Genomic DNA, 22908 nt, shown 5'->3' on the forward strand with positions numbered 1-22908 from the left:
GATTGCTTTTATTGCTGGAAACTTCCTCTCTCACAGGAAGCCCACAATTAAATGATTGGGAAAATTGTGAAGCTTTTTAGTGCTTCCTCCCATGGTAATGTTATAATAGAAATAGTCTTTTACAGTCGTTTTACCTTTGATTTAAAAAGATTATTTTATTGCTGTTTCATTTAAACTAGAATCTTTCAAAAATTTAGGGGGAATTTAGTTGATATTTTCTTTATAATCAGAAAATATTAATACCTATCTAAAATCTACTTAAATGAAAACATATTTTTATCTTTAATTAAAATGTACCATTCAGCGTAAAGATTTCATTCTTCAAATTAATTTGGCAAATTGTTGCGTAATAGTGAACAACACCCACAACAATTATCCTCTTCTGCATACAAGAAGCCACTCTGAAATCCCAAGAGAAATAAATTCTAGCCATTTAGTTTGGGTATTGTCTGCTTGTGGCAGTTGCAAATGCAAATAAAACCCCTTGAGTGCAGCAACTAATTTGTCACGCTGAAAGCTCTTTTACCGCCAAATTTCTGCCATAAACACATACCATTGAAATATTTATGAAATAAAATGGACCCTCCCACCCATCTCAAACTAAATAAAATATGTATTAAGGAGATCTCTTAAACCAGTTCAACAAATTCGAGTTTAATAATACAACAAAAGAGCGTGATTAATCAACAGGATGGAACCATATTACTATAATGGTGGAATTAAATATGTTATGCAGGTTCAATAATTCAAAATGCAAATTCATTGGGTAATTGACGATATTTACAATTCTAATGATATGCTCTTTCAATACATTGTAAACCATGTATGTGGCATGAGAGATGGGACCCCATACCAAATTCAAATAGAATGCGACATTTCTGTCAGAAATTATGAATATAATATTGTCATCAATTAGGATAATGCATGCAAATATATAGCAATATTTTACCCATATATACGTCACTAAGTTGCAATTTACTTAATTGCTGTACGCATAACAATTTAGAGCTCTTAAATAGGGGATTTATTACTTAATTAAATGTTTTTTTTTGTATTTTTGGAAAGCTCATACAGTTAAAAAATAAAAGAAAATTGTAAAAGCAAAAGCTCTCTGATTTAATTGTTATGTACATTGAAATCATAATTTGACGAAGTATACAAAACAAACGTGAACTTTATGTGATTATCTTGTAACCCCCAGAGAGACAAATCAAAACTACGCTATCTTCTCATTTCTTTTTTTTTCATACATAAATTGGCTTTTTTCTCTACATTTTTGTGATAAGAGTTTCTTTAAAAGCTCAAGTGTCGTAATTTTTTGATTCAGTTCTTCAGTGAATTTTGTAGAACAAGAAGTGAAATTATGGGACCCATAAAGTTCTTTTTGGTGATTTTTATTCTTAGTTTGAGTAAAAAGTTTCTTGTAAGAGCTGAAGATGGATTTTTGGATATTCTCCAGCCCAGAGGGGATCTCAATGGGTCAATATTTGATTTAGAAATTACAATTTCAAGTGAAATTTTAAATTCTGGCCATGGGAATAATGCTAAAGGGGCATATCGTTTAAAAATTATTTCTTGTAAGTACAAAAAATATTAAATAATACCTACAATTACCCTACCCTTTGTCTCTCTCTCTCTGAAATAAAAATTTATTAATTATTCTACAGATGATAAGGATAAAATACACATTTCAATTGAAATGAAAGAACTAAAAGTACAAAATGGTGAAATTGTTGAACCCCCATTGGATTATCTCGTGAATATTCCCAAAAATAATCCCATAGACTTTATACTAACATCATCAGGGAAAATTATTCTTCGGAAAAACGAAGCAACAATGAATTGGAATTTCTACAAAACCATCTCAAATTTCCTCCTCTTTGATGCCACGAGTTTCAATAAGGTGAAAAAGGACGAAAGAGGTGCCTTCACTGTTAGCATGCCAACCATTTACGGAACTTGTGATATAGAAAGTTTAACACAACAAACAGGATGGTCAACATATGTTGTGGAACAATTTTTTGATCCAACAACATGCACAAATTTCAACGATTTCTCCTTCACTGATGTTGAAAAAAATCACAAAAATTACAATTTAAGGATCAACAACTACAGGATGTACAATCTAGTCCAGAAGAAGGATATTATAACCCTTGATTCCCTAAAGACAAGCCAAAAGATCTTTTGGAAACCAACAGAGGGACAAAGCCTCACGCATTATCTTCAAATGACCTACAATTTCACTTTCATTGAAGAGACCGCATTATCTCTTGACGATGCTAATTTTGACTTTAGCGTGAGTTACATAATTTTAACATAATGTTGACTCGCTGATTTCTTTTATTACCAATTTTGCAATGTCTCTCTCTCTCTCTCTTTCAGAATGATAAGAATTTGGAGCTTTTAACCACAAATGGGGAACAGTTTCAAAATGATTCGAGCTTTCTCACTTTGGAATCAATGGAAAATTTCAACAATGACCAACTAATTAGTTCTGTGAAAAATGAATTAAAGAAAATTGCACACTTCTGGGGAGAACATTTAATTAACGCCAATCATTTCACCGAACCACTTCCACAAGAAATTGTTAAAACAATTTCTATTTTGGAATTATTTGAATACGATCAAATTGTCGAACTTTGGAAATCCCTCAAAGGTGATACAACAGATGATGGCTACAGCACACTCAATATATTCTACAATTTGATCCCTCTTACGGGCTCAGAAGCTTCGGTGCTTTTTATTGTGAAGAAATTAACATTTGACGGTGGTATTAGTAGCATAGACATGGCACTAAAGATGTTGACAAAGCTTGCAGGGAGTATTAGAAATCCAAGCTTTAAAGTTCTCGAAGCTCTTAAGGAAGTTGCAGAATCAAAATCAAGTGCAGCTGTTCTGGCCTATACAGCTGCAGTGGGAACAGCCTATGAACGGAATGCATCACCTGAGTTACTAAAATACATACAACAAGTTGAGAATGAGATGTTTTCAGTGATTTTTGATTCATTGCACAATCAAAAGGTAAGCTTTGGAGTTTTCTTTGAGCTTTACAGGTAATTAATTAACAGATCTAATATTTTTTTTACAGCAACTAAGACTCTACATTCAAGCCTTGGGAAACTTGGGAAGTGTTTCCTTGAGAGACAGTCGAATAGTTAAACTATTGAGCACACCTAATGATGATATCCATTTGTATTGCATTCAGGCTCTGGAGAGATCAACACCAAATATTTTTGATTTAATGGTAAAAATTCTTAGAGAAGGACATAGGAGTTCTGGGTTGAAGGTAGTGGCCCTAAGGGTGGCCCTAATGAACCTTCCGTCAGAGAAGGATTTTGAAATTTTAGCCAGAATAATGGATGCTCAAGTGAACAATGAAATTTACAATCTCTTTGAGTCAGCAGTGAGAACACTAATTAAGGACAATGTTCTACCTAAGACAACTGAATTGTGGCTAAGACAGCGTGTACCAATGAGAAGATCAACGGCTTTTGTATATCATAGCCCCAAAAATCTTCCTATGCCCGTAGCCGTGAGGGGTGCTGTCTTTTTCAATGATCTCACATGGGCTCTTGAGCAAATACATTTATCAATTTATCAAACTTTCAATGGGAAGAACGTCAAAATGTACTCAGTTTTCATCAGACTAATTGAAGCTAATAAGATCACAACACTATCAAATTTCGGGAAGAATTTAATGGAACAGGAGAAGCTAAACTACGAATTCACCTTCTACAGAGGCGCCAAAGTCATCATGTCTGTTGCTGATAAATATGATTTTAAATCAACACTTGCAGATTTATTGCAACTATTCCAAGATTTCACCCTTCTTCCCTTCAAAATTGATATGGGTGATATTTTTCAACATATAAATTTGGATTATTTCTTCCCAACTGATGCTGGGAAATACGCTCATCTGTACTTTAGTGTACCCTGGATGATTTCTACCAAGTTTAACTCTCTCAAAATTGCTGAAGATTCCGTTGTGATGAATATTTTGGCAAGCCTGAATTTTACAGCACAAAGTGCTACAGGAATGTACATTTATCAACCAAAACTACAAGTCTTACAAGGAACAAGGGAAGTGTCAAGTGTCATCTTTACCGAACAAATAGCTTTTAAAGTTTACAGAGAATCACAAATTCAAAAATTCACTTTTGTCGTGGAACTAACAGATGCTCTTACACCACTCTTTGGTATACGATTCCGTAAATTTACTTATGTTCATTTCAATAGAATTGGTGAACTTGGAGAACCAATTGCTTCCAATCAAGGTGATATAAATTTAATTAGATATTCATTTTCTTTTTCTTTAATAAATTTTTTTTCTTCTCTTTTTTTAGATGACAAATTAAGTGATTTCTTTGTGGTATCTCCTAACTATTTGGGTGGATCAATATATGGTGATAAATACGAATGGCACACTGATTTTGGTGCAAAGTTCCATTCTCAAGCATCAATTCATCAGGCACCATTTGGAAATTACGATACCCCAAATCTTGGAAAAGAAATTCTCTTTACTAAAGCATTTACGGATTTACTCATTGAAAGTGAAGGAGATTTCTTCGTGTCCCTAATAAGTTACATTAATTGGAATTTTTTGGCCAATTCAGCCTATACGTACAACTTTAAGGCTCTCCTAGAACCCAGTGATGTATTTTCAGTAAAAAAGTACTCACTTCAAGTATCTATGAATTACGTGTTAATTGAATTTAAAGACACTGAAGATCGTGTTAAGGTTTACTACAAAATAACTCAAGATCCTGGCAATGGAATACAATTTATGCGAATGATTCCCGGCGGAAAATCATCAATGTGGTGTTTGACTGAATTAAAAGATGAATTGGATGAGTCAATTCACCAATTTACCTATGGGACAGATGATGAGGACATTCTTGAATGCACGAAGGATCAATTTCAGATTCTCTTCAGGACAAGATCGGAATTTTCAAAAGAACAAATTCACGATCACAATGATAAGAGATTATCCTACATTGAATGTCTGCATCAATCGCCATATCTACAAAATTGGGATCCAACTAATACCTATACATGTGCACAAGCAGCTCATACTCTCCGGGATATGACCATCAATATTAACTACAAAAATGCACCAAAAGAATTTACAAAGTTCTTCGAAAACTTTTGGATTTGGTTCTTGCAATCTTCTCATGGAATTCCAAGTGACAACAATCCTATTAATGTTGAAGGACCTGGAGCCATAACAATCAAGATTAATTTTCCTATGAAACTGCCACGTGTTAATCTTGAAATATTCCTACCAGACAAAATGTTTTCATTTACATTCCCTTCAGATTTCCTCATTCCCGACAACACTGCCATTTCGGACTTTTCAACTATCATTGAATTCCTTACTCCTTCACCAATGTGTACAGTTGTTGCCGTAGACAGTCAACGTAAATCACGTGATCACTACCTCCCACGCTTTACTGATTCCTGGACACCAGTTGCAAAAATAAACCAAGTTTACGTTTCAGTGAAGAAAATCTTTGGGGATCAGTTATCCCTAAAAATTGATTATCAAAATCAAACTATAATTGCCAATCCGAAAAATAATTCATCAACCTCATCGGATAAATTTGAAGTCATCATTGGAGAAAATATTCTCAATGATATGCTAACGAGTCAATTTAATAAGAAAATTCAAAAAATATTCATTTTGAATACAATTTTCTTCACTCCGGATGCATTTAAGTGGGATCAAACCTTTGTAATTGGCTACAATGGGCAGAGTGTTATGATTACAGAATCCAGCAAGGCAGATTACAATTCTGGACCTTGCTTTGGACTACAGGATACTGCAAATTAAAAGCCTAAGATAAAAGAACATACTTGTTGTGTAATAAATGAATTAAAAATAAAAGAAATTTGAAAAAATTATGCTTCTTTTCTCTCTCAATCAAAGCTCTTATCAAGGAAAAATATTATTATGGAAATAATAGCATATTACATAAGAACGCTTGCAATACATTTATCAAAGAAATTAAATAAATTCCGAATTAGACAAAAAAAGAGAACACAAAACTGATAAAATACGCAATGTCTAGCATAATGTCCTAAAGATGAGAAAAAAGAAAAGCATTAAAAATAATTTCACAAGACACAACATAAGTGGGAATGACAATCTACAATACTTGATCTTCCATAATAATTCACTAACCCTAAACAAAATTATATTACTATCAAATTTTTTTTTGCTAAAATTTAATTTCATTTTTTTGCGATAAGCCTGCCTATAAAAGAGCTTTCCGTGGGGCTTTCTCTTCAGTTTCTTGGTAAATTTTGAAGTGAAACAGTTCAAATTATGGGAACATTCCAGTGTCTTCTGTGGACGCTCTTCTGTTTAGGATTAAGTGGAAGTTTTGGTGTTAGTGCCGACAATGGATATGTGAATCTCCTAAAACCAAGGGGTGATGTCAATGGAACGGTTTTCCACATGGAAATGAGCATGACGGGAGGAGTTTACAATTCAGGATACGAAAATAATGCTAAAGCCATCTTTCGTTTTCACATTGTGCCGTGTAGGTGAAAAAATCATTAAACAAAGGCATATTTTATGATTTTTCAAGTGTTATCCTTCTTTTTCTCATAGATGGATCCGATAAGGTTTATATCCTTGCCAATATTGTGAATAGCTATCTTCAAAATGGGAAAAAATCAGATCCAGCCATTGATTTTCCCATTAATGAAAATGTAGGTTTCATCCTTACTTCCTCGGGGAAGATTGTGGTTAACAAGAATGAACCAAAGAGAAATACTAATTGGGTAAAAATAATTTCGAATTTCCTCATATTTGATTATGAGAAATTCAATGAAATTAAAAGCATTGATAGGAGCATTTACACCGTTGAACAACCTACCATTTATGGTAAATGCAAAATCCGCAGTATGGGTGCTCTAACTGAATCAAAGGATATTATTATTAAACAATTCTTTGATCCTAAATATTGTGACGCATTTAAACCCAGAGTATTCAGTGATGTTGAAACTCTTAGATCCGTAGGGGATCTAACCATAAACAACTACAGAGAGTACAGTCTTGTTAAAAGAAAGGGATCATACGTCTTGGATTCCCTGCAAACAGATCAGAAGATCCTATGGAAACCATCAAATGGAAAATCCCTCACTCATTTCTTCCGAACGACCTACAAATTCACATTCGTCGAAGAGGCTCCATTATCACTTGATGATACTGACTTTGACTTCAGTGTAAGTTACATAATTAAAGTCATTGCGCTCAAAACAGAGCATAAATTGATAAGCCTTTCTCACTTTTTTTTTAACACTTCTTTTTTTTTCTAGAGTGAGAGAAATTTGACACTGTCCACCTTGACCTCTGCTAATGATTATTTTGAACAAGAAAAAAATTTTCATAGACTCGAATTTATGCATGAACAGAAAAAAGAACTTCTAGTTGAGCAAATTAAGAAGGGTCTCAAGGATATTGTTAACATCTGGAATAAGCATCCAATTAGTTCAATTGGTTTCAATCAACCAGCTGCAAAAGAACTAACACGTACAAGTGCCCTCATGGAGTATCTGACGTACGAACAATTCCTTGCTATTTGGGAATCCTTAAAGGAAGAAGGTGCCGACGATCTTCTCAATGCATTCTACAAAGTTTCACCAATTCCTGGAACGGAAGCATCAGTTCTTTTTACCAAAAAATTAATCACAGAAAAATTCATTGATAAAGAACTCGGAGAAAAAATGCTATCAAAACTTGCATCGAGCATAAGAAAGCCAACATTGGGCACCCTTACGGCACTAAAGGAACTTGAGGGAACTAAGACTAACGTTGCCCTAATGACGTATTCATCTGTTTTAGGAACAGCCTATAAGGAATTTTCCCATTCGGAAAAAGTTAAGGAGCTTTTTGAAGAGGCAAAAAAGGAATATTATGACAAAATTGAATTTTACATTCAAAATGGAGCAATAAAAAATGCAGTAAGTTTCTTTTTTTTTAAATACTACCAGGGGTGTAGCTTGGAAAATATTCTATGATCTGATTACGCCCCTGAAAACTACCTACCTAAAGACTAAAAATACAAACTTACGAAGAAATTAAATTTTTCATTAAAAATTCTCTCTTTCAGGATGAGCTTCGAATTTATATCTTTGCTTTGGGGAATCTACGAACCATTTCCCTAAATGAACCTAAAGCTGAGTCTCTAATGAAGGAAATATCAGAAATTGATGATGAATTATATCTACGATTACTTATGGCATTTGAAAAGACAACACCTACGCAGTATCTCTTTGAAGTTGTTGTTAAAATTCTTCGTGAAGCCGCAAGGAGTCCCGAATTGAAGGCTTATGCCATAAAAATTGCAATAACAAGACTCCCAACTCCGGAGCATTTTGAAATAGTTGCCCGAATAATGGATGCTCAAACAAACAATGAGCTTTACAATTTATACGAAGCATGTGTTAGGGGTTTGGTTAAAACTGGCGATCTCCCGGAATCTGTTTTACTTTGGCTTGGACACCGTGAGCCAATGAGTCGTTCTACGGGAATTCTCTATTATAACCCAAATGATGTCTTTATGGGAACTTCCGTGATGGGGTATATATTATACAATGACGTCACATGGGTTCCAAAGAGTATATTCTTCAATGTTTACCAAAATTTCGATGGTAAAGCGCATAAGGTGTACGCAGTCTATGTGCGATTATTCAATGTGGATAAACTCACAAGCTTTTTCTTACAAAGCGATAAAGAGAGTTCTGAGGAAGAATTTACGTATGAATTAACCATCTATAAAGGGAGCAAAGTTATCTTTTTTGAGCGCAAAAAGATTAATTTTGCTTCATTGATGAATGATGTTATTCAATTTATGCGAGATTTCTCCCTACTTCCCTTTAAAATGGACATTGGAGATATTTATCAGCATTTAAACTTTGACTACTTCATCCCAACGGATACAGGGAAGAACCTTCATTTATACTTTAACGTTCCATGGATGTTTTCAGCTAAAGTTAATTCTTTAAAAATTAGCGAAGAATCCGTTAATATAAATGCATTGGCAAGTTTGAATTTTACAGCTCAAAGTACCACGGGAATGCACATGTACCACCCACATATTAAAGCTCTTCAGGGCTCAAGGGAACTCTCTAGTGTTCACATGACTCAACAGATATCCTTCAAACTATATCATGATCAAAGACATGGAGTTGATTTTGCCATAGCACTAACTGAAAATCTAACACCATTGTACGGTGTTCGTTTCCAGAAGAACACTGTTGTCTTCCTCAATCCTATTGGTGAATGGACTAAGCCTTTTACTACAAGTACAGCAACATATTTTTTATTTTATTTTTTTTAAAGAATCTTAAACTAATGCTATTTAAAAATTTCTTTTTGCAGATGAGAATTTTAAGGATCAAGTTTTAATTGATATGGGAAGGAATGAGAAAGATCTCCTTCTATGGCATACAGATATTGGTGCTAAACATCACATACAACTTGTAGATTATACCGCACCACCGGGAAATTTGGAATTCCCACAGTCAGTGTCGGAGCTTCTAAACAAGAAACCATATTCAGAATTTAATCATCTATCAACTGTTGAATTTTGGATGTCGCACCTGAGCTATGTAACGTGGAATTTCCTTGCACATTCCGCCTATTCGTACAATTTGAAGCATACCCTTGAACCCTGCCACCTTTTCCCTGTTAAAAAATATGTCGTTCACATAGGGAATGACTACCTATTGCTGAAATTCCAAGACAAAGATGACAAACTGATTGTTTCCTACAAATTCAATACAGTTAATGGATTTGCACAATTTTTCCGACAAGGTCCTGGGCTGGAATCTTCTGCTTTTTGCTTCGATAAAACCATCGATGAAATAGACAAGTCTGAATTTCAATTCTACTACGGAACCTACTCTGGGAACATCATGGAATGCCCGAAAGATCAATTCCAAATGATTTTTAGGAAGACATCTGAATTCTCTCCAAATCAAATTGAATATCGCAATGATAAATATAGAACGTACAGTGAATGTATTCATAATTCCCCATTCTTGCAATTTAGGGAACCAACCAATAGCTACAGATGTGCTGAAGCAGCTACCAAATTAGGTGCAACAACCATCGATATAAGCTACAAGAATCCTCCGAAGAATTTTGAGAAACACTGGGAATGGTGGTTAAATTGGATGTTCCGAATGTACAATGCTGTTGCAACGGAAAATATCCCTGGAAAATTACCCGGAGAATTAACTCTTAGAGCTGTACATGCAATGAGTTCACCATATTTTGACGTAGACGTCTTCCATCATGATGAGAAGTATTCATTGAAAGTTGATGCTGATGGTGTAATTTCACCTAATTTTGCAATATCACGTCAAGCCCTCTTAATGGAATACTTCAGACAATCACCACTTTGTACGGTTGTAACGTCAGAGAGAAAACTCCAATCATCCAGACATTTTCTCCATACAACAAATCCTGACACATGGGAGGAATATGCTAAAATTAAGAATGTTGTTGTATCCGGAAAGAAGGTGTCTCAGGACAAATTGGCTCTGATGATTCAACATGACAATCAAACCATAACAGTCTATCCAACAACTGTTGCAACTTCTTTGGATAAGTATGAGATTAGAATTGGTGAAAATAATCTCGATGTACTACCAATGGTTTGGAATAAGAACCAAATACGGTTCATTAGAGTTTTGGATACCCTATTCTTTACCACAGATCCCAAGGAGGATGCATACAGCTTTACAGTTGGCTACAATGGAGAAAGTATCACAATTGTGGGAACAAATTTGGGAAATTATAATTCAGGAAATTGCTTCAAATTATAGATTAGGGAGGCTAGTTCAGCTAATTCCTAACCTTGGCATCAACGATAAAACAAGCACTAAAAATTGTCTACTGATTGATGACTGTATACAATAAAAACTATTAAAAGCATTGAAGAGAAAAAAATAGAACCACTTTTATTACCACTTACAAAGACAGAATGTTTCATGTAGTCGCAAAAAGAATAAGTTTCAATGAAGAAAACTTCTTTTTTTTTGTCGGTACAACTCATTCTTAAAGTTGCTTCCCTTTGTACATTAGCCATTGACACGAAAGAGAGTGTTCTCATTTTGAATTTTGCCTTCTTAAGAGCTCCTTGGTGAATTTATATACATATATATTAATATTATGTGTTCATACAACACTCCAGGTTACTTCATTCCACACGATTAATTGTGACCCTCCGAGGTCAAGGGTTTTCTTTATAAATTGGCGCCCTTTTTGCCTTTTACGTAGGCACCTCTTTTCATCTTGAGCCTCTCGCATTGAAAGTATGTAGAACCGAATAACCATCATTGTTTTACTTTTACTCTCAAACGCAACACAAATCAAACAATCCTCAAATTCTATGGTCTCTACACAAATTAATTAAATTTCTCACTTTCTCTCTTACCATAATATCTATGTACTGGAGTTCCTGCGATGACGATTTCTTCGCTTTCCTCGTGTCTTCATGTACACTGTTGGTTTGAAGGTTGTTTTTTTCGTACATGCCAAAAGAGACCAAAAGAAAAGAGAGATGAAAAAAAAATCATAATGTTAATTTTCTTCTCTTATGTTGTACATAAATGAAAGGAGATAGAGCAAAAAAAGTAAATTGCTCCACGAAAAGGGAATTTCCTTGAGAATTTATGGAGATGGAACATGAAAGAATTTTTGCGTGTGACCACCCCCATACCATGGGGAGGAAAAACAACCATAAGGTTCTATTAATTTCTATTTACGAAAACCTCTGTTAAAAAAAAACTACGAATCAAAAAGGAATTCTCAGCAGCAAAAAATTATGTTTTATTGATATTTTAGGATTTGAGCATTTTCCACGCGAAAATTCTTTTAGCGTTCATAACCAAAAATAGCTTGAAGGGTCTCTTTTACGTACTACATATACATACTTACCAAATTGTTGTGGTGATATCGTATAATCCTCATCAAATTCCATTTCAGCCTTAATGATATTTTCTAAGCTGTGAAGACATTCCTGTAAGAGACACAAAGAAGGAGTCTTTGAGTGAGAAAGTACTTGAGGCAGCACAGATTGAGTGAGAGAAAGGATGTGTGTATGAAAGAAAGATACTTCAATGAAAATTTAATCTCTTCATTGATTGAGAATGTTTTGCACAAAAGTGCACACTCTGCTCTCCTCAAACTATGCAGATACTTCACCTTTTCAATGTAAACCAAGTGTCAGGTTGTTTATAGTAAGATAACATGAAAGGCAACAATATAAATAATATATTCTTCTCTCTTTTACAAAATTTGTTGAATTGGAGGGACTTTAAATGGAAAATCTATTTCATCAAAACTCCACCAAAATTCTTCTCATTAATTTATCATTAATTGAAAAGTTTCGCTATATAATGTAGGGTATTGGTAATTCGGTTTTATATAGCGGAAAACCCTCTTATTGAGAGGTACAATTTCTTGCGTATATCACGCGGAAAAATCCAATCCGCAATTCTCATTTCCCGAGACATTCCCTCAATCACGACAGGTAAATATTTCCCAATGGGATATAGCATGTTCCATATTGTACATATGTGCATATATAGAAAATATCACTGAATGAATATTTCCATTGATATATGTATGTATACATATAATAGAGACATAGTACATCAATCCATGGCATTGGAAGTTACTGAAGTGTGAAAGTGGAAATGGAAAACTGTCCTTGTTCTCACCTCCATATTTCGAAAATCCCATTTCGTGTGTAAATCTTTACACACCCGCATCCTCCGCCAGCACCTGCATTTCCTGTTGATGATCTCACAGCCAGACCTCCGTATCGTCGTCTCTTTGCAGTCAAGGGATGGTGTTGCAGGTGGAAGTTCTGTAACACACATATAGTTGGGGATGAAAGAAAATGCATTCAAATACCTATAAAGATTTTACTATGAAGAGGATTTCCTGAATTTTTATTGAGAGAGAAAGAGAGTTGTAAAGTCTATAAATAAATGATTGAATTTTAAAATTTTTAGAGAATTCAAAGCTTTATAACATGTAAAAACAATTCCTAAAAATTGTCCGAATCGAAAAAATCTTATGTGAATATAATCTTCTTTAATTTATAAATAAAATCTCTTTTTAACAATTTATTATCTAAACTTTTGTATTCTAAACATCTCTGATAATTCTCCCCCACAAATACCAAAATCTTTATTCCAAATCCTAAATCGAGGGATATTTTGGGGATTTTGGCAGCAAGAGGTGTGAGCTAGTTAATCCTACTATGTAATGTTCCATTGAATCCCTCCTCAATAAACCATTTTCTCTTGGTTTTCGGTGTACACCTAACTCTTAAGAGATGTTTTAGCTTTACTTCTCTATAGAATATATATTGCTGTATTCTTCACCCATTGATTTTTCAATACTCTCGCACCAACAAGCTGGATAAACCTCTGTATGTGTGAAGATTATTTAAATTTCATCAAAGGGACCAAACTCTCAAGTGGGGATTTTTACTTTTATTTGCACGAAATCCTTTCAGTTGCGTGAATCAATCACAAAACACCCCCACCAACCTGGATGAATTTTGAGACGGTCGGTACTCTAAGCGTCGCACACCCTACAGAAACTCTTCTGGTTGATGGATTGGAAGAAAATGACTTTGGTGTGGATTTTGACCTTCTCAAATTAAATCCACACCAATAGATACGCGCCCTATACTAACATTTGACTTAAAGAAAAAAAAAACACCAACAAGGAGAACCATCACACACCAAACCACGAAGATTCGCCACTAATGAAAAAAAACTCTTCGTTTAGCAAAGAGTTGAAAAAAGTTGCCGCAACAATCATTTTAATTAAAATTTATGTACGAAACTTAATTTTAGTTCTCTCATTTTCTTCCAACCCCACCCCTCACTGTGAAAGCATTTATCTTTTCCTCAAGTTCTTCCCATTTTGGAGGAGAGAGAAATGGTCTCTGGGCACATGAGGAAATGAAGAAAAAAGAAACATAACAATTCCCATTTTTGCTTTAATCTTTCATTAAGAGTTTTATATAATAAATATTGGGGATAATGGGAGAGAGGGAGAGAGAGAGAGAGTATGAGTAAAAAAGAAGAAGAACCCTGAGGGAAACTATGGAAGTCACATAGCGAATAAATAAATATAAAATTAATTAAAGAACTTATGTTTTATGATGAGATATGTATATACATAAGAGTAGATTGCCCGGGAAAGTTTAAAAAGGTGCTTTTGCCTCTGTTTGCGTTTTAAGGTCTTTTTAGAGTGGGTGGGGGGTGTGTGTGTGTATGGCAGGAGGAGGTGGGGGTTTGGAGGAAAACTTAATTTCCCCACGCGAAACTGCTGCTGCTGCAAGAGGCAAAAGAGAGTAGCAAAAAAAAACTTGAACTTTCCTTTAATCACAGCAATTTAATTTCATCCAAACAGTCTTGAGTGTAATGGGCAGGAAGAACACACTGACGAAGAAGAAGATTCAACCAGAGGCAATTAATTCTTGCTCTGGGAATGGATTCAAGGGAAAATGAACTCACACACTAAGAAATCGCTCTATGGAGGATTCTTTCATAATGGAGGATAGATGAATAAGACGAAAGGAGAGTCATTAGGTAAATGAAAAGTAGATTGAGCTTTATATTTTTCACTCACTGATTTATCAATTTTGTAGAAATGAGTTTTCTTCACACCCGGTTAAATGAACCTCATTTTTTCGTTTTTTTTATTAAGCAAAACCGCTTTGGGGGAAAAGGTGAAAAGTTAAATTAATGTTAACTTTTGCAAAAAAAAAGTTTACCTAAAACGTCTTATCGCACATTAATAGCCTAAAATATTCTTTACAACTCCTTTAAATATTTGTTAAATGAAATAAATTGACTCTTATTTGCCATTTTGTGAAGTATTTCAATATACCAATGTGGAGGACCCCTTATATCGTTTCAAAAGTCTTGCATTTGTGTCATTTAGTGAGTGAGAAATGAATGGATCGAAGAGACAATGTTGAGCTGAATTCAGCTGACGTGACTCAAAATTCCCCATTGTCCTTTCGTTGCATTCCACAGAGAAGTTTACATATATGTTGTATCCAGAACTTCTCTTTGTTTTCCATCTTCTATACCACCCCCAGAATACCAATGAGTATTGCGCACCTGCAGGACATCCCTTGCTATATGCAATTCTGCAGTATTTTCACCCCCAAAATATAAGCTTTTAACTCTCTAATCGTTCGTGCAGAAAACTTGAGAGCTTTTAATTAATAAAATACATATTTAGAAAGTTCCTAAAGTTAACATGATAACGATTCTTATTGCAACAATTTTGATTAGAAAAAAAGAATACAAGAATTCCAGAGGCGTAGACAGAAATTTGTTCAAAGGAATAATTTTTTGTTGCATTCGAATTAAAAGCTTTTAACAATTTTATTAAAGTTTTGAAAATTTTACGTTTTTCTTTATATAATAAAAAGTTTTTGATTTAATTTCTAGAAAACACCCCTATATCATCTTTCAAAGGTAGCATATATGTAATGTATGTACATATAATATATAAATATTCGTAATGTATATTTATCATATTATATTACAATTTCTCATGGTACCGGAGATTCATTTTAGGCCTTGGGGATTTTCTCACAGAGTGTCAGTTTTCACCAAGAAGAAATATCAGACATGCGGATCCAAAAGAGATTCCGTGGTGAATAAATAACGATGGCGGAAATTAAATGAATACGCGTTGAAACACGGATTGTCTTTTTCGTGGAATCTCTTCCCTATGTACTGTTTCGGGGGGTATAGGGAGGGCAAGAAAAAGACTTTTGCGAGGGATTTCAGCTGAACTTTAAGCTCATTTTTTTGGGTCATACAATTTAATTTTTTGCGTGGAAATTTTGAATTTTTCCAAGACAAATTTTGAGGGATATTTTTATCCTTAGAAGCTCATATTTGTTTGCATAAATTAATTATTTTTTAAGAAATTAAAAACGTGAAAACTCTCTCAATCGTCTTAAATTATCAATTAATGATTAATGACATTTTTGAAAGCCTTTAATAAAGTCATCCTCTTCTAATTTTTATTAATTCTACAAGAAAAAGAAATATAAAATACTGATAAGAAAAAGTGATATGTACTAAATAACAAAAGAAACCATATAACAATCATGGAGCCATATCACTTTCAAATATTACCCCAAACTCTCACAATTTTATCCATCTGGATAGAATTTCCTTAAAGAAGTCGCGCACATTTCCTACACACATACCTACATATAGAAGTTATAAAAGCAGTGAAGAAAATAAAGCAGAAACCGGACGAACATAGAGGAGTTTTCCGTATGTATATATCGAAAACGCTAAACAAGACGACTTCCCCATGCCATAGGATATTCTCATATAAAACTAGGGGAGTGAAACATCAACCACATGGGGAATTCCTTAAGAGAACATTCCCCGCGTTTATACGTGAACATTTCGTCGAAGGAAACTCAATGGGGGTGGTTTGTCTTTCACCCCTTTACCTCTTTCCTTTACCCCCCCCCCCTTCTCACGCTCCGGTTATACTTCTGAGACTCTTCACAGTTGTCTACAGCAGAGTTCATTTACTCGTTTATTTCTTTTTTCGTTCTCTCACATGTTTTCTTCGGCGATGCTCTTGGAAATGCGTGGAAAGTCGAAATGGTCCAAAATATACAATACACTGGATATCGTTGAAAATAAATTCACTGTGTTAAATTTTCTTAAGTAAAAAACCACCTCAAAGAAAAATTTAAATAAACAGAATTCCATGCTAATTTTATTTCATCATTGAGTAGAACTTTTTTTAAATTAAAAATCAAAAAGTTCTTGCATTTTTTCGCTTTCTGATGATCTTAACTTTATTTTTACAACTGTATGAATGACTTGGAGAAAAATAAAAGATTCCTTTCTCTTAGGGGATTGGTGGGAGGGGGCTGGGTGGAAAGAGTCTAAGGAAGAGGGATGAAATTTGACCACAATAAGAAATAAACAATATGTGTGTGTACCCCAATAAATACACTCAAGTTAGAGAACGAAGAATGAATGCTGAGAAGACACAGAAATGGTTCACTTTTCCAAAAAAGAAAACGACACAGCATTGAGAATTCTTCGAGAAGCTTTATATATGTATGTATAGAAAATCTTACGCCATCCTCATTTTTTTCCTTTCAACCCAATTCGTTATTCGCAACGAGACAAATTACTTAAAGGGGTGAGTGTGAAAAATCCAAGTGGATTTATTTATCAGTAAACTAAATGCTCCCTCCCTAACAGAGCATTATTACTGAATGACTCTTTACGAATGAGGTCTTCAATCAACACCAAAGGGTGTATGTGTGATGATTATTGAGTCGTGATTTATTTGATTATCACACTTGTCCCAATAAAGTGGGTTTAGACAGAGAGATTGGATTGTAAATTCTCCTGAGGCTTATTTTTTAACTATAAGTTAGACTTTGAAGTAGGTTTGGATTAGAATTAGGCTAAATATTTTAATAAACAATATTTGTTTTCCTCTTCTGTCCATTTGGATAAAAAATAATTCGTTCTTATCTAAATCAGATTAACTCTAGAACATTTATCGATTAAATATATATCACATACTCTCAAGATTCTCAAGAGATATTCTTTGGTATCTAAATGCAATATAAAGAAGTCTTTTCTATGGTAGAAAATTGTAACTAAGGACTTTTTCTTTTTGGAAAAAGGAGCACAGCACAATCCTAAATTAGGCAAACTGTCAAGAAAGTCCGCCAATGCAATAAACCATGGGTGGAACAACTAAAACTCCCTTTATATACCCATATAGAAGAAGAACCCGAAGCACAGTGTATAGTGCAAAACTTTTGTGAAAAGCTCTTGCGAAAGAGATAGCGAAAACTGTGAGCAAAAGTCCAACAACTTGAAATTTAACTACATTGTCGAGACTTCATGTCAAACCACACGAAGAGTATTTTCCATCCCCTTTTTGCAACCTCCTCAAACCTCTATCTCTCCCCACCTCCCAGCCCAGTCGTGGGAAACTTCAAGGGAAGAACTATAAATATTTTCTTAAAAAGAGTAAAAGAAAGAAATATTCAAGTTTTTTTTACTTACCAAGGCATAGGCCGGTGCCTATTACGGGTGGTTTTGTGATACACTGTAGGGGTGGTTCACATGTGCCAGAGAATCCTCCTGGTCCACCACATGCTTCTCCAAGAGTCTTTGCACAGACTTTGCAGCAGCTACAATGAGAAAGAATTAAATATGATTAGGCTACAAATATACATACATTTATTACCACATAAAGGAGTTTATTCATCTTTGCATGGGAAATTTCCTCATTCGAAAAAACATTCAGGACACACAGAATCGAAGACCTTATTAACTTTAACTTAACCCACCATTTTCCCCCACAGAATCATAAGTTGTCAAACATTTCAAATGGGTAGAAATTTTCCCACATAAAAACGAATAAACTCCTTTTCAATAAATCTTACCTATATTTTATTAATTCAATTTTAAATAAATAAAAACAAAAATTCAATATTTAAACATAAACATCGTGCTATGTATTACTAAATAGCACATATTATGTTTTTTTTTAGCGCTGAAAGTCAAATTAAAAGTTTCAATAGCCATGCTAGCCAATCCGTAAATAAAATGTAGTTTCTAGTACTGACTGAAAAAAAAAACTCTCTAGTTTGTTTTACATTGACCTGATGAATTCCCATGAAAGAGACATTTTAATTACAAATCGGTTGAGTAACTCCGTCCTCGAGAATTATATACGTAACGTACAGAGCAAGGGGCAAAAGCTCCGAGAGTGAAAAGCTCACGTAAGTTCAATGAAAAACTACAGCCACTCTCTCTCTCTCTTCTCTGATTTATTGCAAGTCCAATTAAAAAGTTTTCCGTTAAAATATTGGCAAATTGAATTTGTGTGTGTATGTGTGTGTTGAAAATAAAGAGAAAACTCCTTCATCCGGTGTGGTGGTCATGGACAGAAAGTTTTCTCTCTATGAACGAATAAACCCCGTTGTGTGGCATAAATTTTAATGATGAAATTTTTATCAATTGCTATCACCTCAAATATAATTTATGTACTTTTGACAAAAAAGTACGTAAGATACACGAAATCATAGAAAGTTCTTCTTCATTTTTTTTATCTGTACGCTCTTTTGCACCATATAGCAACTAAAAAGGCAAAAAAGCTTCAGGAGACTGAAAAAAAGTTAAGCTTTTTCTGTACATTTTGTACAATGAAAAGTGATGATGGGAGGTTTATTCAATTCAGAAGTGAAGTGGTAGAATAAAGCTCTCCTTCTATACTCGTGTATATAGTGTTCTAATGAAAATGAATTCCCCCATCGAATGGATGAGGATGGTATTGTGTGAAAATTGAAATAAATTTGAGAGGATAGTGAGAAGTGTGTGTGTCTGATGGGAAATCCGAATCATGAAATATTTTATCCTGTACCATTTTGGTCAAAAAACCATTGAGCTTCTTTATTGGAAATTGTATATAACACAAAAAGCTCTCACAGAGTTTAAACATTTGTGAGAAAGGAAAAAAGGATGTGGGTGAGATGAGAAGACGAGAGAGAGAAAGAGAGATTACACTTTCATATTCATACATTATGATCCGATTTCGACAGATTTTCCCATCTCAGAAGGATCAATACAGCATCCATCTTCTCATCTTCACATTGAATTTTCATCACATACACAAGGCAGAGTAGAAACTCAAACGTTTTAGTGTTGATAGACGGAGAGAGAGAGACTAATTTCATTTTGAGTGCAAAATCATTGTACTTCCATCAATTTTAAACATTCGAGTTATATAAAGTATATTATATACAAAATTGAAAGTTCAGTTAAACTATTTTCAATGAAATTTATCAGTTCTTGTGCTGTAATAAAGTTTTAAAAAAAAAACACTGAAAAGAAAATTTTAAAATTTTATAGAAAATAAGTTTTCTTCTTGACTTACTATATGGAATAAAGTATATAATGCTGAGAGGTTAATCTATACCTCCATCTTTATTTCCAGCACATTAACAAAACAGAATCAAATTATTTCAAATTAATAAACTTCCTGTGCGGGACGAACTTCTCATTATAATCAAACAAATTCTAATTTTTTCCATATGTATGTTTCTTCCGCACTTCTAAGTCCTTGATTAATTTCAAAGAACAAGAGAATGGTGTGCAGCCGGAGGAGTATTGTACTCTCTTCCCAAAAACAAAAACCGAAAAGTTCCTTCATGGTACTTCTGCTTATGGTACATTATATAATTTCTCCGTGAGAGAAGCAAACTCTTTTGCATTGAAAGTACAAAACTGAATGAGTGGAAAATAATTTTCAAGGCAGAATTTCCATGAGAAATTTGCATTTTATAAAAAGGGTTTGTCTGACACCCTCATTTTCCACAAGGCGTGGTGCTTTATTGAAAAACTTTCTTTTCCAAAAAAAAAACATGCTGGCCAAAGGGTTAAAAAGGATACCTCTCCATGTACAACAAATGCAAAACAGCGTGACTTTCAATTTGACATTCGTGCCTTGTTGGAGAGAAACCTTTAGCCAATAAAAAGTATTATATTAAGAAATTTTCAAAAGAATTTTGACCAATTTTACATTGAAAAAAAAATTCAAAGCTTACGGAGCTTTTTATATGTATGTATGTATATTTCAAAAAAAATTTGTTTTAGAAAATCTTTTAGAAAATAAATCTTAGAAAATTCACTCCATCTTTATCAAAAAGAAGCAATAAAAATTGGATTATTTTCTCAGAATTTATGACGGATGTTTTGCTATGTTATATCGTTATAATTATTTGCATTCTATTTTTGTCTCTATAAGCTTTGGTAAAAAAGCAACAACATAAAAGCTCCACGAATGTATTATGTATGTATTGTAAAAATATAGAAAGGAAAAGAAGATAAAGAAAATACTTACTGGCATGGATCCCATACTGTGATGCCTTTTCCTGGGCAATCCTGTGGTCGGATGTTATCACATTCTTCGAGATTGCACACACATTTAATGGCCACACTGGTATTTGTACACAGAACAAGGAAGAATGGTACAAAGAGGAGGAATTTGTTGGTGAAAAGTGCAACATTCCACCCTAAAGTCCGCCTTCGAGGTGTCCCCGAGTCACTTTCACTCTGAGACATTTCCCTTTTTTCTCTCTCTTCTATAACACTCGTCCACCTCTTGTGATCCAATATATAACTCTTCTATAATATATTTTTTCACCTTTTGTCACACACAAAACTTGCTGGACGCGTTACAAGTTATCTTTTACATTTCCCACAACAACAAGAAAAAAAAAGAAACGAAAGTTAAAAGACATTAGTTAGGGTTTATTATGCAAAGGGTACATGGATGGATTAAATGGAATTTAAATGAAGGAGAAAAAAAAGAAAGAGAATTCTCCTTTTTCTCAAGACGAAAACTTTGTCCATCTTCGAGAAAACTTCTCTCAGTGTAAGACAAAAGCTTCGTGGAAAAATTGTAAGACGTGTTTGATGGGTTCTTTTGAAATGTAAATTCACAGAATGAAAGATGATTTTCTTACGGGGACCAGTGTTCTTTTTTTATGTTTTCTAAAGGATAATTATGTATATGTACTTTGACAGAAAATACTATTAAAAATTTTCATAATTTTCTTTTATTTTTTTCTTCAGCTGCAATCGATAAAAGTATTTTAAGTCAGGCTTAAGTTTTAATAAATAGTGTTTCTTTAAGATTTAAATTTTAAAAAATTGAAGTCTTTTTAAATAGGTCTGAGTCAGGTGCATTAGTTTTGATCGTCTTTAAAACTCAGAATTCGAAAGAAATCATCCAAAAAGGCATTCATAGTCATTATTCCGCCTGACTTAACTTTAAAATCTAAACGGTCTGAAAAACTAAAATTTATCTTAAGAAAAACTTTCGCACAACTCCAGAAAAATTCAGAAAAAAACACAACCTTTAACTACTTAAAATTAACATAAATTATGGGTCTGATAGGGTCATTAAATATTTATGAATATTCTCCCTATACGCGAGAGGAAACCAATATTTCCACTAAAGTAATCACCATTAATATCTTCACTTTCCAAATGGGATTTCCCACTGAAATACTCTATGGGAAATCCTTTAGTTTTTCAACACGGCAACATTGTTAATGATTTCTTAATAGCTCAGGTGTGATTCTTTCATGAAAACACAACGGTGCTATTTTTTGAAGAAAATATTCATTTTTTTTAAATTTTTTTTCACATTTCGACAAGACTTTTCTTGCGATTTTTACACTTTTTTTTAAAGGAGTGTTCAGTCAAATTTAATTTTTACAAATTCACGTGGGAGTGCCACTGTTTAAGTCAAAACTCTTGAATAACTCGTGTATTCAAATTAAATTTTCCGGCAAATTTTCTTTCAGAGTGCTAGAAAACCATCCACTCAACCGCACGAATGGTGAAGAACTGACGGTCAACGTGAAGTCCTCGCAGAGATTCTGCTCAAGTTCATCTTCTTGGTAGCAACTTTTCCACCCCTTAACGTGGAGACTGGAAGTATTTCCCCACTTTCCACTGCAAGGGCGCATGATTCAATACAAAAACTCCCCAATTCAAAAATATTTTCCACTTAATAAAGGTAAACTGTACAGTTGGAGCGTTTTTTTTTCTATCTTAGAAGACGGTAAAGTTGAACTAGAAGGTAAATGATATAGATTGTATATAAATGATATTATGTATAGAAAACTAATTTGCATATAGGAAAAGCAATAACCTATACCCTTTTTAGCAAATATGTCGCTCTTTTGCCATGTGAGAGACACAAATAAGTTGAAAATATGTGGTCAGGAAAAGGTTATATGGGAAAGTCTCGCTTACCCAACAGACGAATTA

The 22908-nt window shown here is 33.9% G+C and overlaps 3 protein-coding genes across 3 annotated transcripts in view; 2 read left to right on the forward strand and 1 right to left on the reverse strand.

The window, feature by feature from the left end:
* The window catches only part of LOC129796646 (cysteine-rich motor neuron 1 protein), a 64570-nt gene extending 42300 nt beyond the window's left edge, over positions 1-22270 (reverse strand). Inside the window, exons 1-6 of the mRNA XM_055838757.1 lie at positions 22098-22270; positions 20969-21313; positions 18127-18254; positions 12739-12887; positions 11954-12035; positions 11451-11517 (exon numbers count right to left, since the gene is read on the reverse strand). Of these exons, the coding sequence (XP_055694732.1) occupies positions 11459-11517; positions 11954-12035; positions 12739-12887; positions 18127-18254; positions 20969-21189 (639 nt within the window). The 5' untranslated portion in view covers positions 21190-21313; positions 22098-22270 and the 3' untranslated portion in view covers positions 11451-11458. The remainder of the gene's footprint in view (positions 1-11450; positions 11518-11953; positions 12036-12738; positions 12888-18126; positions 18255-20968; positions 21314-22097) is intronic.
* On the forward strand, positions 1327-5898 carry LOC129796644 (uncharacterized). Its single transcript, XM_055838748.1, has 5 exons — positions 1327-1577; positions 1668-2296; positions 2383-3021; positions 3089-4274; positions 4344-5898. The coding sequence occupies exons 1-5, from the start codon at positions 1364-1366 to the stop codon at positions 5828-5830; spliced, it is 4155 nt and encodes a 1384-aa protein (XP_055694723.1). The 5' UTR covers positions 1327-1363; the 3' UTR covers positions 5831-5898.
* Positions 6283-10963, forward strand: LOC129796645 (uncharacterized). Its single transcript, XM_055838749.1, has 5 exons — positions 6283-6542; positions 6614-7230; positions 7324-7968; positions 8118-9312; positions 9389-10963. The coding sequence occupies exons 1-5, from the start codon at positions 6326-6328 to the stop codon at positions 10837-10839; spliced, it is 4125 nt and encodes a 1374-aa protein (XP_055694724.1). The 5' UTR covers positions 6283-6325; the 3' UTR covers positions 10840-10963.
* Positions 22271-22908: the final 638 nt, after the last annotated feature.

Source organism: Lutzomyia longipalpis, chromosome 4 (assembly GCF_024334085.1).
Source record: "Lutzomyia longipalpis isolate SR_M1_2022 chromosome 4, ASM2433408v1".
NCBI classification, from domain to species: Eukaryota; Metazoa; Arthropoda; class Insecta; order Diptera; family Psychodidae; genus Lutzomyia; species Lutzomyia longipalpis.

What these genes read in the sequence shown, in the direction of transcription:
- LOC129796644 (XM_055838748.1), top strand. Translation starts at nt 1,364, where the DNA reads ATGGGACCCATAAAGTTCTTTTTGGTGATTTTTATTCTTAGTTTGAGT. An exon ending in TCGTTTAAAAATTATTTCTT is followed by an intron (nt 1,578 to 1,667) that starts GTAAGTACAAAA and finishes ATTATTCTACAG; the next exon opens with ATGATAAGGATAAAATACAC. An exon ending in ATGCTAATTTTGACTTTAGC is followed by an intron (nt 2,297 to 2,382) that starts GTGAGTTACATA and finishes TCTCTCTTTCAG; the next exon opens with AATGATAAGAATTTGGAGCT.
- LOC129796645 (XM_055838749.1), top strand. Translation starts at nt 6,326, where the DNA reads ATGGGAACATTCCAGTGTCTTCTGTGGACGCTCTTCTGTTTAGGATTA. An exon ending in TCGTTTTCACATTGTGCCGT is followed by an intron (nt 6,543 to 6,613) that starts GTAGGTGAAAAA and finishes TTTTTCTCATAG; the next exon opens with ATGGATCCGATAAGGTTTAT. An exon ending in GACTAAGCCTTTTACTACAA is followed by an intron (nt 9,313 to 9,388) that starts GTACAGCAACAT and finishes TTCTTTTTGCAG; the next exon opens with ATGAGAATTTTAAGGATCAA.